Raw genomic sequence first — 15,308 nt, 5'->3', positions numbered from 1 at the left:
ATGTCAGCCATGATCTGGATAACGACTAATGGTGGACATGGACTTTTTACTTTGACATGAAATATAGTGTTTGCGTATGTCCACGTCCACAGCACTATTCACAATAGCCAGAAAGTGGAAAGAGTCCAAATGTCCACCCGTGGACAAACGGATAAACTAGGGTGTGTACAAAGATCCACTACAATGTGGATCAAGCCCCAAACATGACACAAACGGCAAGAATTCACACACAAAAGGTCATGTGTTATGTAATTCTGCTTCCATCAAACATCCAAAATGGGTGAATCCATTGAGGCAGAGCACCGGGAGCAGGGGAAGCGATTTAACAGGAACAGGGCTTTCTTCTGGGGTGAATGACGATGTCTGGCAACAAGACAGAGGTTGTGGGGGCTCAATATTGTGAATGAACGAAATGCCACTGAATTGGACACTTCGAAATGGGTCATTGTACGCCATGAGACCTTCGTCAATGACAATAAATACCGTGTCTGGTAACAGTGGGCAAGACCCATGGGACACCACAGGCTGGCCCATGCCATCAACCTCTCAGTGGTTTAAATTCACTTACCTACATAATTATTTCCTAAACATTAAGACAAAGCTTCAAAGCATGACTAGATGGCTATCACAGGCGTGGAAACAACTGAGTAGAAGGCAAACGTGTCCTCTGTCTGTCACCTCGCTCAATCTTTCTTTATACTTCTACTCAAACACTGCAACACATTTTTTTAAAAGACACTCTACCTTTTCTAAATTGAGGAATCGGGAGTGTGTCCCACCACAGCAGAGCGCCTCACCAACCTAAGCGGGGGAGGGGGGCAACCTCCAGACTCGGCGACTTCACAAATGCCCTAGAAGGAGTGTGGTACCAGTGGGAGTGAGAAGCCTCCTCTATTAGATTCTTTCCATGTAATATTGTACCTCCCGCTCACAACAATCGGCTGGGAACGGTGGGCGAGGGACAGTGACTGTCACAGTAAAGAATTCAGCCACCCAGATGACAGGCTAATAACATCACCAATGATCCTCTGTCATTCCAAGGAGCCCAAGAACTTGGGAGCCCTACCACTCCCCCAACCCAAGTCCCAACGTGGAAGAACAAGTACCTGGTCCAATATAGTTTTCTTCTTCTTTGAATCAGTGACTGAAGACAGCTGCATCTCGCCCATTTTCTTCATCTTTTCATCCATATCAATCTTCTGTTCTAGTTTTTTGATTTCAGACTTGAGAAGCCGGAGCGTGTCTTCCTTGTGGTGGTGCCTCGCGACGGCCGCCGCGCAGGCGGAGTGGATGGCGGTGATCCAGTTCTCCAGCTCCGTCTGGCTGGTGGTCTGCAGTGGGGGGGGGGGGGGGGGCCGAGAAGAAACAGCCGCCTCTTAGGTTATCAGCAGGGATCCAGAGCATTTCTAGTAAAGCCACGGCCCTGGGAGTCAGGGTGACAGGTCTGCATACGCCGTGGGTCAGGCTCACCATCCCGACCTCCCCTTGCAGAGACACTGAAACAAGGAGGTCTGGGGTCAGACGCCACACCCACCCCCGGCCTCCAAGAGCTGCGTGGGATAAAAGTCTCTGGGTCTGCTCAGAACTCGCTTGTTGTGACGGAATGAATTTGTCTCCCCCAAATTCAAATGTTGGAATCCTAACCCCACTGTGTGATGGTATGAGGCGGTGAGGTCTTTTGGCAAGTGCTTAGGTCATGCGGGTGGAGCCTTCCTGTGGCAGATTAGCGCTCCTATAAAAAGCGGCCAGGGAGCTATCTAGTCCCCTTCTGCCAAGGGAGGACACAGCAAGAAGATGCAGTCTCTGAATCAGGAGGCAGGCCTGCCCAGAACTCAACCATGCCCCCACCCTGATCTGGGACTTCCAGCCTCCGGAAGGTGAGAAATAAACATCTATCGCTTACAAGCCACCCGCTTATTTATTTGTTTACTTGTCCATTTATGTGAACAGCAGTCCTAACTTAAGACACTTGTATATGTGATAATCCTATACGGAGAGTTTACTTTCTAGTGGAGAGGGTTGTTCTGAACCAAAGGTCAGTTTTCAGAGAGGGCTGGTCAGTTCCAAGGTCAAGATCGAGGCCAAGAAACATCACTGGCCAGGGAACACACCAGCCCTGCCACCGGCGAGCTGCTGTGACCCAAATCCACAGGCCCCGTGCCAGAGTCAAGCAGCAATGACACAGTTAGGGTTGCGGAAGGAGCTCAAGGCAGCCAGAAGCAGCGTTATGTTCGGGGACACGTGGGAGTTTTCTAGGAAGTGGAGCCACCCAGCAGCGAGGAACGGCTTTTCCCATTCCGTTCTCCTTTAACATGGCCATCCCCCAGCAACAGACAAGCAACTCAAAGCGACTCAAGGGGCTCTGAAAGGGGAAAGTCAGAGAACAGTCTGGGGGAGACAGCTCATTTGCACTAAACCACCATTACAAATACTGAGGACAGGCCAGAATTTTCCGGGTATCCCCTGAAGCCCGGAGAGGTTTAATAAACACTCGTAAATTAACTCACTGAAGAAAAAGGTCTATTCGGCCACTTGAGTACTAAAGTAACAGCCAACATCATTTTTACGCACAAAACACTGATTTTTTTTCCCCTCTCCCTCTCTGATGCATCTTCTTTTTTTTTTTTTTTTTTTTTTTTTTTTTTTTTTTTTAAGATTTATTTATTTATTTATTTGACAGAGAGATCACAAGTAGACAGAGAGGCAGGCAGAGAGAGAGAGAGAGAGAGAGAGAGAAGCAGGCTCCCTGCTGAGCAGAGAGCCCCATGCGGGACTCGATCCCAGGACCCTGAGATCATGACCTGAGCCAAAGGCAGTGGCCTAACCCACTGAGCCACCCAGGCGCCCTCTGATGCATCTTCTTAGTCTCCAAACTTACTGGAGGGTTGGCTGGTGAACAAAATTCTGGTCATGGGCCCCTACTGCCTGGTACTCTGCACCCCAGCAACCAAAGACCACCCCAGATGTCCACGTTATTTCTGAATCCCCTCGGTCTGGTGTCCCACAGAGGGAACTGCGACATGGTGCCAACCAACAGAGCCACCACCTTCCAGGCAGACCTCAACAGCCCGGCAGTTGAGACTTTTAGAGAGAAGTCTATGCCTGCGCCTGACGAAGACATCAGGGAGCTGGACGTTCTCAGAGGAGCGGCAGAGCGAAGCAAATGGGATCATCTTGTGGAAACTGAGGGGGAGAAGAGGAGGTGGTGACAGCGGAAATTCAAGGTAAATACTTGTAGGGACCCGCGGTCTGTACGGGACATTCACCTTTAAATGCTTAATGTTGCTACAAACTGTTAAGGTGTATCTCCTCTTAGAAAGATAGATGTTTATTTCTCACCTTCCGGAGGCTATATTACTTTCAAGTAACTCCAGAAAAATACAGAGTTTTAGGTCCTCCCATATGTGATAAATGCACCAGGCTTGTTCCTGCCTGGTACAGAACACAGGGTTTGACCCTTAGAGTCTCTCGGTGCCTCGGCATTAGTGGGTACGTCACCAAGTAGAGCTACTTTTCATCTATCTAATTAACTATGTGTCTAGGGAGGGAGCTAAGGAAGGAGGGAGGGAGAAGTTAGCTCAGATGGAAAAACAACCTAGTAAGGGTTCTTTTCTAAAAGAAAAGCTTTGAGGGGGCGCCTGGGTGGCTCAGTCGGTTGAGCTTCTGCCTTTGGCTCAGGTCATGATTCTAGAACCTTGGGGTGGAGCCCCATGTCAGGATCCCTGCTCAGCAGGAAGGCTGCTTCTCCCTCTCCCTTTGCCCCTCCCACGCTCATTCTCTCTCTCTCTCTCAAATACATAAAATCTTAAAAAAAAAAAAAAAAAAAGGAGGGGGGAGCCTGGGTGGCTCAGTTAGTTAAGCATCTGCCTTTGGCTCAGGTCATGATCTGAGGGTCCTGGGATTGAACATCAGAGGAGGAAAATTCTGGCATCAGGCTCTCTGCTCAGCATGAAGTCTGCTTCCCCTCTAACTCTGCCTCTATGCACACCCTCTCTCTCTAATGAGTGAAATCTTAGGAAAAAAAAAAAAAAAAGCTTCCAGGAAGAAAATACCAAGTGCAGGCAAAGATATGGCGCAACCAGGATTCCCAGGCTCTGCTGGCTGCTGCTGGATGGAAATATACCACCGGTGTAAGTGCTCTGGAAAGCTACTGGAGGATACCTAAGAAAAGTCATGGCTTGTGACCCCAAAAATGCAATCCAGGGTACACGCTCAATGAAAATGCATGCACACGCTCACCTGAATACATACACCAAAATGGTTACAGCAGCAGCATCTGCAATGGGCCAAACTGGACACCGCCCACGGCAGAATGCATACGTCACGTGAGGTATGATCGTGCGATGAAGCATGCTACAGCACGGAGAACTTAAGACCACAACAGGAATACACCTCATGCACGTAACCCGGAGGACAAGCTGTCAGACATACAAGAATAGAGACTACGATTCTCCTGGTCTAAAGCACAAACATAGACAAAACCGGATGTACTGTTACAAGTCAGAAGAGGAGAGCTTTGGTGGGAGCTAGGGAGGGAGAAGCAGCTGGAAAGAACCATGGGGGGGCATCTGGGGCACTGGCCATGTTTGGTTCCGTGGTCTGGGTGCTGGTTACACACGCGTACGACATGGGGGTATAAGCTTTTGAAATGCCATCAAAATGTGTACTTTCCTGTGTAGAAATTATACTTTAATAGCAAGTTCACACACACACACACACAAAAACCTTCTAAGATTCAGCACCCTAAATTTACGCAGAATTTTTCTGTGACTATCCTAAAAATAATAGATTTCAGGTTTCATTTTTCCTTAAAAGTTGTCTCTAGAAGATTGCAAGGGAAGCTCCAAGCAGCCCGATCCTCTCAACGGGGCCCCGGTCATCAGATAAGCAGCTGCCTCCTTGAGCTGAAGCGTGCGTTTTCCTTTGAGTGTGCAGCTCGGGGGACGCAGGGAGCGCTCAGACTTTAGGGGAGCCGGCGTTTTCACCTATTCACAAGGACACTGCTGGGAGCGTCTCAGACAGAATCTATGGGGAGGCAGCACATGCCATGAGGAGAGGTGCATCTGCTGTAGAAACACCCAGCACATCAACGACGCTTGCTGTGAGGGGGGCATCTGTCCCCCCCAGCGGCTCCTCAGCCACCTCCCGCCTCCGTGAGAAACCCCCATCCCCAGACCCCTCCCGCCTTACCCCATGGAGCAAAAAAAGGAAACCTATATGCCTGATGGCAGATCTGAAGAATTAATGGTTAAGATCTCCAACCACATGATACAGGCTCTGCTAATTTAAGTTAGAAATTTAAAATTTTTAAAATAAAAAACATTCCCCTAGAAGGGGCCCAGGTGCACTTTACAGATGGGGAAACCAAAGCCCAGAAAAAGTTAGATATAACACAGGAATTTATTGCAAACCTTGATCTTGACCAATCCCGTGCTGAAAATCATTTTGTTACATGCCACGCTGCTCCTGAACCCCTAGTTCTCGTCGCTTCCTCCGAACCCGGCCCCCTGTGGTGTCATTCGTGTTGCAATTGGAACATTTTGAGCTCTCCCTGGGCACACAGGAGGATGGAACCTTCCTGCTCCCTTTCAAGTTCAGTGTGGCCAAGTCATGGCTTTGGTCAATGAATCTGAGGAGAATGGACATGTGTCATCACCAAACACAAGCCCGATTCACTCCCATTCTGGTCCCTCTGCTTACAGTCGTGGAAGCCACGTGTCAGGATGAACCTTCTGTCAGCCTGGGTCCCAGAGAGTCCGGGACAAACACAGCCTCAGACCAGTATCTGTCAGACACGTGGCAGAATGAAAAGGAGATATGAGGGCTGCATCTTCCTACAGAATAATCTAACCATCCTGACTGATGCAAGTGAAAATCCCACTTCAGTGCTTCTCGAGGAGTCTATGTAACACACTTTCAACCACAAGGAGAGCCATAATCTGATAGGTTCTGTACAACAACAGCCTCTTCCTCTCTTTAATGAAAGCGGGACCCCTTCTTCCCTCCACCTTTGAGGGTCTCTGCCACACTCAGCCAAGGGCAACACACCCCCATTCTGATGCCAGAGAGTTTATGTCTGCATCCCCGTTAGGAAGTGGAAGCCCCTGGCTGGCTCGATCGACGGAGCATGTGCGGTTCTCGATCTCGGGGCTCTAAGTTTGAGCCCCAGGCTGGGTGCAGAGATTACTTAAAAAAAAAAAAGAGTAAGTAGAAAGAAAGACCGAAACTAGCCGAGAAGCGAAGGAGCCTTTGAAAGATGTATATTTAAATTTGGCAGAGCAGCTATCCTGAAATTTATTTAAAGAAAGAAAGATGGTGGTTGCCAGGGGTTCGGAGAGGAGGGGAGCGGGAGCTCGTGTTGCAAGTTTCAGGTCTGCAAGATGAGAGGAGTCTGCAGATGGACGGCGCTGACGGACACACCCCAGTGTGAACGTACTTAATGCCACCAAATGTCAGCGCACTTATAGACAGTTAAGATGCTATGTCACGTGTACTTGACCGCAATTAAGACTTTGAGAAATACACAAGGGCACCTGGGTGGCTCAGTTGATTAAGCATCTGCCTTCAGCTCAGGTCATGATCCCAGAGTCCTGGGATCGAGTCCCAAATCAGGCTCCCCTGCTCTGCGGGGAGCCTGCTTCTCCCTCTCCCTCTGCCTGCCACTGCCCCTGCTTGTGCACTCGCTCTCTCTCTCTCTCTCTCTGTGCCAAATAAATAAATAAAATCTTCAAAAAACAAATACACAAAAGCACCAAGCCCCACAGCCTAGAGAAAGAGAGAGAGAGAGAGAGAGAGATAAGTCTGCCTATAGCTTTATGGAAAATGTATCCATCAGGCATTTTAACCATTAAGTATGCCTCAAGCCTCCAACTTTCTCCAGAACCTGTTAGTGGCTGAAGGCAGTTCCATTAGAGAAAACTTCCGCTCCTGCTGTCCTGTCTCAACAACACAGCAGTCTCTGCCTTTCTCTATCATTCAGCTGAGTCTATTTCTAAGAAGCACAGTTCCCTAAACGAGCTTTGTGAAAGGTCTGGTCCATTCCCAGGGGCACACCCAGAGCTATGTGTCCAGGAGAAGGTGGGCTAGGTCCACCCTGACTGAAGTCAACATCAAGATAAGCAGAAAACCTCTGTTAACAGTTCCTGGCAGTTTGCAGAGCTGGTCACGGCAGACCACTAACTTGAGAGACTGTTGCCCAGGACTTAAAATCTGACATGCTAGCAAAAGCTTTTCAAAACCGCTACCTTTGCATTGCCTTCTTGAAGCAGGCAAGTTTGATTAGGGACATTAGGTCCACTAAAGGGCCCTCTGTCAGAATCCAGGGGTCAAAGGGCAGTAAGGAGAGACACCCCCCCACCCCCACTCCTGTCACCACGGCTGTGATTTCCTCCACACTCATCTGCCTCTATTAAACAAACAGCAGCAGACAGGTAGCAAAACTGAATTTCCTGATTCTTCCTTTGCCCTCTGGAGATGCTATAAATACTGTACAAAGTTCAGTGAAGGGAATAAGCAAAGTTCTTGCCAACAGAGGAATATAATCAGCAAAAAATGCATTTTGCATAAGAGCCCCTTTGAGTGCGGAGTTAAGATGAAGCTCAGGGCTTCATTATGTATTTAAATAGCTCCAGCTTCAATTACCCAACTGAATGGAGGATACTCAGTGATTTCAGATAATCAATGGTTTACGTGAGTGGCAGGAAAAGGGAAATTCATTTTAAACGAGAGAAATACTAGGGAATATATGCCATATCTAGGAAACTAAAATTTCAGATAATTTGAGTTTATAGAGGCACGAGAATAATTGTCAAGTAGGTTGAACTTCTTTTTTTCCATTTAAAAAGAACCAAGAAAAGGGGAATAAAGTTAGGTGTTTTTAAGAGGTTAGCAGGGAATGTAGTTCCTGTGTGAATTCTTGAAAGTCTTTATTTTTTCTATTTTTAAATCTTATTTATACAAGACTTAAATAAGCTGTCATTTTTTAAATTTCCTTAAGTAATAAAAAGGGGCTCAAATCCAAGACACCGGGATCAAGAGTAACAAGCTCTACGGACTGAGCCAGCCAGGTGTCCCAGTATCCCAGTACCATCTTTACCATCTGCAAAGAGAACTTAATATGAGGCTCTCCTCGTCCACTGCACCAAGTCATAAAACTGGTTACCACCCCCCACCTCGTACTTCCTCCTCTCCCTACCCCCTCACCCACCTAAGGTAAATTCTTTGGAGAAGAGAGGGTCCAGAATCTAGGAAGAGGGGCACAAAAGGAGGAACTGTTTACTGCAAATGGGAATCAATGGAAGGCTGCCCAGAAGATGGCAATGGCAGGAGTCATCTCTGGCAAAGCCGAGGAGCCCCACAGAAAAGAACAATAAACACTGTCAAACGGACACCCCCAACAAAAAGGTCTTACCATCTGTTCATGCTTAAAAGCCCCCCGTAGACGGCACAAACAATATCCGAGCAGTTTTTTGGTACCTCACATTTAAATATGATCAGATCATCAAGGACCACCAGACATGTGATGAACGCCTCTAGCATGAAAGCCAGAGACCGAAGCGCGCAGAAGCCAATGTATCTCGAAGAAAGAGAAATAATGCATGAAGCCCCGAAAATTCCCTGAAAACCCAGTAACATCCCCAGAGACAGAGACGCAAAAGAATCTAAAGCTATAAACAAACAAATGCACAGGTTACAATGAAAAAGGAACAGGGAGAGGAGGATAGAAAGAGAAAAGAAAGGAGGAGGAAGGGGTGGGGGAGGGGGAGGGAAGGAAGGAAAGAGAAAAATGGAAAGGGAGGGTGGGCGGGACGGGGAAAGGGAAGGAAGGAGGGTAGGAGGGAAGGGGAGGGAGAGGAAGAGAGAGAAAAGGAGCTTTTAGAAATAAAAAGAAAATCAAGATCTCAACAGAAGGCAAACCCCTTTGAGAAGTCATAACCCTGGTGACGGAAAATTATTCTAAAACTTCAAAGGAGAAAATAAAGCACACACAAGATAATCCAAAATGTGACTGGTATGAGACTCTAAGTGAATAAAGGGGAAATAAGTTTCAAACCAAATTCCAAATGCCTCAAAGATAATTCAAGTAAAAGGCAGAATGAAGATATTCTCAAATATGAACCATTTTGTAGGAAGTTATCACAGGTTTATTTGTTTGTATTCCTGAAAAGGAAGGAGAAAAAAGGAAGATGCGGAATCCAAGAATCTAACTACGGTAATGAGGGGAAAACCAGGGTAACTACGCTGCCTGAGGCCAGGAAAAGAGACAGAAGGGAGCAGGAGGGTAAAGGGCCAGGGAAAGGCAATCTCCAGGACACAAAATAGTACTAAGAGACTAGATAATAAGTTGGAGATTCAGAAAATACTGCTAATTAAGCATAAAAATAAGTAAATGGAGCAGAAAACAAGAGGCAAGCATTAACTATAGGAAAAAAACCAAAAAGTTGTTCAAGAAAGGAATATAAAATGATGGTACCCTATTTGGCCCAGCAGCTAATATGATTTATATGGTCACAGCAGCATGGAAAATCCTAACAGTATAACAGAGATTACTGATTTAATCCTAAATGTTCATATAACCATATACAAACATGAAGAAAGGAAAGAATTCATATATAATACAGCTGAATATCCATCTGTCATCACAGAAAGTTAGTAGCTGATGTCTGAAGTCAATTAAGAAATACTGTAAACATGTTCATGAGAAATGAAGGTAAATACAAGAAAAAAGAAAAACCCAACCCAACAAAAAAACCCAGCTAAAATAACTGAGCCTAGTTGCTTTGGGGACAGACCTGAGGCTTGGGGAAGAGGTAGAGGACAAGAGGAGAATTTCACTCTAAGTCTTTTAAGGTTAACTGAATTCTTTAAAACTATGTGCTCATATTGACTTCATACAAATTTAAAATAATGTAAAAAAGGAAGACAAATACGGTCAGTAACATATTATTTGGAAAATACATAATAGTATACAGACTATATACTAGAATCTAGCTCAGCCACAATTATATCCCTGCACTGTACTTTTAACATATGTGAGGAGACCTCTGAATACAATAATAGTAGGGCATGTGCTGTAAATGAGTACCAGCCCCGTGTATTCGTTTTGTACTTCAACATCCACACTCTCCATCAATACCCTCCTAAGAGCTAAGCAAATAGGGTCCCGTATTTTGGAAAAAATCCCTTCTGATGCCTGAAAAGGACAGGGTCTGGGAGGAACACCCCTCCCTTCTCCCTTTCAGGGAGCTTTCTGACCCTGTATCCCATACGTAGCATCAATAAGATAGGCTAAGGAGCTCCTGGATGAGCCTATGCCTAGCAGGTTGTTCCCATCAGCATATCTGGTATTTCTTTCACTAGACTGCATGAGATGAGCCACCAGAATGGTGTTGACGAAGCTGATCTGGGGTGAGACAAATTCTTTATGTAGATAAAATCTGCCTGGGGCTTCAGATATCTTAGGAGTTCACCCACCTTCACAACTAACCCATGTCAAAACCAACGATAAGTATTTCTAAAGTGGCTAGCTAGAGGCAGGGAGATGATCTATGGCAATGGGAAAACAGGACTTAGCTACAGACTAAGGCGACATTTAAACCAACAGAGAAAGCAACGACAAAAGGTCCAGTTTGTCTGATCTGCAGAGGAGCATGAAGAGGGAAGATCGAATTAGGATCCAAGAAGATTTCAACAAGTTCATTAGAAGCGCAGAAACCACAAACATAAGATTTCAAAGAAGTATATTTAACTTCTGGATTTAGAGTTCTTGAAACATCTATTATAAGATGGAAGAGAACTTGTAAGAGTTAATGTTGTGGGTATGATAAACCACAAGCTCAGTATGAATCAACAGTTTGGTGCGGTTCCTACTAAATTAAGGAACTGACCCTAGCGTGGTGAAGAAAATGGGAAGAAGCAGGAACCAAACTGTGGGCAGACTGCGTAGGACTGACCTCACAGGGGACAGGGGGTTGGGTTCCAGAACTATTTACAAGGAAGAACACCAAAGACCTGAATCGTAGGGAGAATGGCTCAGAAACCTTCCATAGGGAAGCCTGAACAGAAAACATGGCACGAGACAGATGAGAGCTGTTTTCAAGCATGAAAAAGGTTAGAAGAAAGAAGAGGAAGAATTGCTTTAGACCTGGAAAACCTATGGAAACCAAGGCAAATGACAAAAGTCACCATAAAGAGTGTATTATATCAACACAACGAAGAACTTGATAAATCTTGGAGCTAACGAGCAAAGCTGATGGCTGAAGAGCTCCAAGCTTCCCAGGAATGGAGGTCATCAGGCAGTGGGCAGGCTGACCAGCTAGCAGGGGCTCTGCAGAGACAGTGCCTAACTTGAAGGCGAGGCCAGACTTTAATCTACTCAAGTTCAAGATGCTAAATCGCCTTTGGAGTCTCTTCTACCAAGTCCACTTGATGCCTCCTTGTGTAAGATAATTTCCAGATTTTTCCCTAATCTGGCTGCCCTGGTTCAGGGCATGTGTGCCAATGACCTTCATCAAGTCTACACAGAACCAGATGTGGTACTTCAAAATAACTGTCTGGAGCCTAAGAGCCTAGTAACACTCAAAGCCTTAGCCTCGTCACCGGAAAGCCACACTCACCTTCTGTAAAGATACTTAAGAGGAGTACAGGGCACTAGACACTTTTCCTTATAATTAAAATGAGAACCGTAACATGTAAAGAGCATTTGCTACCTACAAGACATCTGACTTGGATATTATATCTAACGCCCAATTCGTCCTAATGGTGTAAATACTATTCCTTTTTCACTAATCTCTTTTTAACATCCATGCTATATCCTCCTACAGGTGATTTTCTAAATGATAAGAAAACCATCTATGGAAAGGCAGTGACCCCTGACAGAGATTTTCTACACTTCTGGAGATACGTCACTGCATATGATTTTGTTTTCAATCAGGCATCATTCTTACCATAAAACCCCCTGAGCTTTTTGGAACCGTACGTAACATCCACCAGTAATGGACAGAGGAAGGCCCAATACGAAATTGTACTTAGTAGGTGATAGGCGCTGGTGCCAGCTTCCAGTTGGAGGGGAGATCTCTAGAAAAGTTGAAATGCAGGAGCCATTGCCTCCCTTTGCAGACAGCACAGCAATTCTTCTACCTAAGCTGGCTCTAATATTCAGGCCCATTCCCAACCCCATCCTGCACACAAAACCCCTTTTCTGCTTTCGCTGGTAACACGAATCTCCTTACCATGGGCCGATCTGAAAAACAGCACCAAATCAGCAGCATGCGGGCTCTGTCAACTGTGCGCCCTGAATTGAGCCCCAGGGCTGGAATAACTGCAAATTATTTCCATAATCGTGGTTGATCTCCCTTGCGTTACCCTCACCCCCGACACACACAGATTTCTTTCAAACCTAGCCCCTCTAGAGTCATGTGGATTACAATAAGTAGAAGGTAGAAAATGCCCTCATGGATCCTGAACAGCAGCAATTTCTTCTGAAAAGGTTCATTTTGTGCTCTATCCCACGTAAGTGGCATAAAAATTTCCCCCTAACAAGAGGACATAGAGGTTTTCATGAATAAGGTCCTATGTTGCCACCAAAGAATTTTATTCAATGTGACCTATTGGATATTTAGATTGTACCAGCAATTTTATGGTCAGGAAGGCATTCCTTTCGAAAGGAATTCACATCAGCAGCGTGTGAGTAAAAGGAGAGTCTCCTGAAACCGATCAGATTAGCCAAGAATGGCCGAAATATTGAAATATTCCCAACAAGTGGCTTAATTCTGAGAATGAGAAACAGGGCCTTTTGACTCTGGTCAGTGACTCCTGCCCATGTTCTTCTTAAATAGGAACAGAAATGGGATAAATAGTATATTTAGACACTAAAAGACTTTAGAGAAAGAGAGGCTTGGTTTGAATCCAGCCAACACTCAGCAACTGTCACTTGGCATCTAATTATTACCCATTATAAAAGCCCGAGCTTCACCAAATGGGGAACACAGTCCACGTCAATTGGTTAAAATACAGATAATACAATCCGACTCACTGATTGCTGTACGAATTAAATGTGACTTATGATTTCGCTAATATGTGGAACTGAAGAAAGAAAACAAATGAGCTAACAAAACCAGAAACAGACTCATAAATACCAGGAACAAACTGGTGGTTCCCGGGATCAGGGGCCAGGGGTGGGGTGGTGTTTAGACACGAAACAGGTGAAGGGGATTAAGAGGTATAAACTTCCAGTTATATAAAATAAATAAGTCATGGAGATGAAAAGTAAGTACAGCATAGGGAATACAGTCAATAATACTGTAATAATGTACAGTGACAAATGGTAATTACATTTACATACAGAATCGCCAAATCACCTTGTTGTGCACCTTAACTAATAGAAAATGGTATATCAACTATATTTAAGTTAAGAAAAAAATTTTCTAAAGAATTCTATGTGACTCACAATGTAAAACACTTTCCAGATGGTGGCATACAATAAGGACTCAGTAAAAGACAGCTGCTGCTATCATATGTTATTATTGATTGTTATTATTAGCAGAGTTAGGCACTCCCTCATATATAAGATATCCAAATAATTAATAAGAAGCTATGCCAGATGCAAAAAAGCAGGTTTTTTTTTTTTTTAATAGGATACACAAAGCACTACCCATTAAGGAAAATTTGAGCAATGAGATACATTAAATTTAAAAAGTCAGTAAAACAAAGGATGCCTTTAACAGAGTAAAAGGCTAGCCAGAGTAGAAAAAGATATCTGCAATGCATGTAATCAAAAGAATTTGAAACAGAAAATATGTAAAGAACTGCTATGAATCACTGAGAGACAACCCAACAGAAAAATAGGCAGGAATAAGCCCTTGAAACAAGCCCTTAGCAAAAATGATACTGAGTTGGTCATTAAACCCTCAAAAATGTACTCAGCTTCACACAAATAGCTTACAAATGAAAAATAAAAAAAGATCTGACAATAACAAGTGTTAGACAAGGATAAGGAACATCTCGAATTCTCCTAGGCCGCTGATGGGAGCATAAATTATTTCAATCATTTTGAAAACCGTTTGGCAGTATTTACTAAACCTGAATGTGTACATTTAGCTCATGACACAGCAATACCAGTCCTAGGTATACACCACTAGAAATGTGGACAAACATATCCTGAACACAGATAAAAGAGTACAACATTGCTCATTATCCTCCCCCAAATAGGGATCAACCCAAATGCACCTATGGAAAGGTTGCTACACATCCCAGTTAGCCTGAACCTGCTGTAATTTATACCTGTTATCCTGGCATAATTGTTAATGAAGCTGGTATCCCTCTCAAAACCATCTAGTCTCTACAGTGTCCTGATGAGTTTAATCAGTGGAAATGGGAGAGTAAGGACCTTAAAAAAAATGCTCCTCTGTAAATTCAGTAACACTGGCAAAAATGGTCAAAATCAATTTTTTCAGAGCTTTGGCAACTAATTAGATCTTGCTGTAACAACGTTAGGTACTTCTACTGGAAAAAGTGATAGCTGAATCTCAGTAAGAATAGCAAGTTTTGAGGATATTCTGGCTTGCCAATATTCCCATCTTCAATTCCCTACCTACACAATTAGGTGAAAAAGAGCAGTCTAGCAATCACTGAAGGCGGGGTGGGGTGGGGGGCGGTGATGAGCTCCCACAAAACACCATTCTCAGAGAACTGCCATTATTTGACCTGACAGTTCATAGGAAACCCCCATTCACAGGGCTTGTTCCTATTTTACTGCAGAACTCACATGTGCAGATAGCCTTTATCCCAAGGGGAATTTGTAAAAATAATCAGTAACAACTGTTTAATATCATCGCTGCCTGAGCCCATGATGACAGTTGAGACAAAAGAGGTAGCTGACCAAGAAACTTTTTAAAAAGCTGGGGAATAAGATATGAATTCATAAGATATCCATAGTTTAGGGAATCTAGAAAGTCACATACATGTATAGGACTGTAGACACATCCACAAAACCCCGAGAAGGCCCTATGCTCACCCCTCTAGCTGACCTGGAGGCTCTGTGCAAGCAGACATGAAGGCTAAGGCAGAGCCGTTAATTAGCTCCCTGAGTGCTGAAGACATAGAGATCCTTGGGGAAGACTAGAAGTCTGTTTCCAGGAATCTAAGGAAATCTCTCCAATCATAAGCTGATTACTAAAATAACTGAGAGCAGAGGCTTCAGTGGTCACACATGACAAAGAATAAATATTTTAAAGATTTCAGGAAAGTCACTTAACAAACAAGCAGCAGTGACAACAATCAGTATCAGCAAACCCTGGGGGTGAGGGTGG

At 44.6% G+C, this 15,308-nt stretch overlaps 1 protein-coding gene across 10 annotated transcripts in view; it reads right to left on the bottom strand.

Annotated features, from left to right (window-relative positions):
* The window catches only part of TIAM1 (TIAM Rac1 associated GEF 1), a 381,203-nt gene that overhangs the window by 94,035 nt on the left and 271,860 nt on the right, over positions 1–15,308 (bottom strand). For all 10 annotated transcript variants that reach the window (XR_006608160.1, XM_045085165.1, XM_045085166.1 and 7 more), the window contains one exon: positions 1,107–1,331. Coding sequence is in view for 9 of the 10 variants with exons in the window: in XM_045085165.1 (XP_044941100.1) it covers positions 1,107–1,331 (225 nt within the window). In the remaining variant the exon portion in view is untranslated. The remainder of the gene's footprint in view (positions 1–1,106; positions 1,332–15,308) is intronic.

This window comes from Mustela putorius, unplaced genomic scaffold (genome assembly GCF_011764305.1).
Source record: "Mustela putorius furo isolate JIRA1106 unplaced genomic scaffold, ASM1176430v1.1 tig00000832_pilon_pilon_pilon, whole genome shotgun sequence".
Taxonomy (NCBI): domain Eukaryota; kingdom Metazoa; phylum Chordata; class Mammalia; order Carnivora; family Mustelidae; genus Mustela; species Mustela putorius.
The sequence above is the reverse complement of the archived record's forward strand: the minus strand, read 5'-3'. Positions and strand labels throughout refer to the sequence as shown.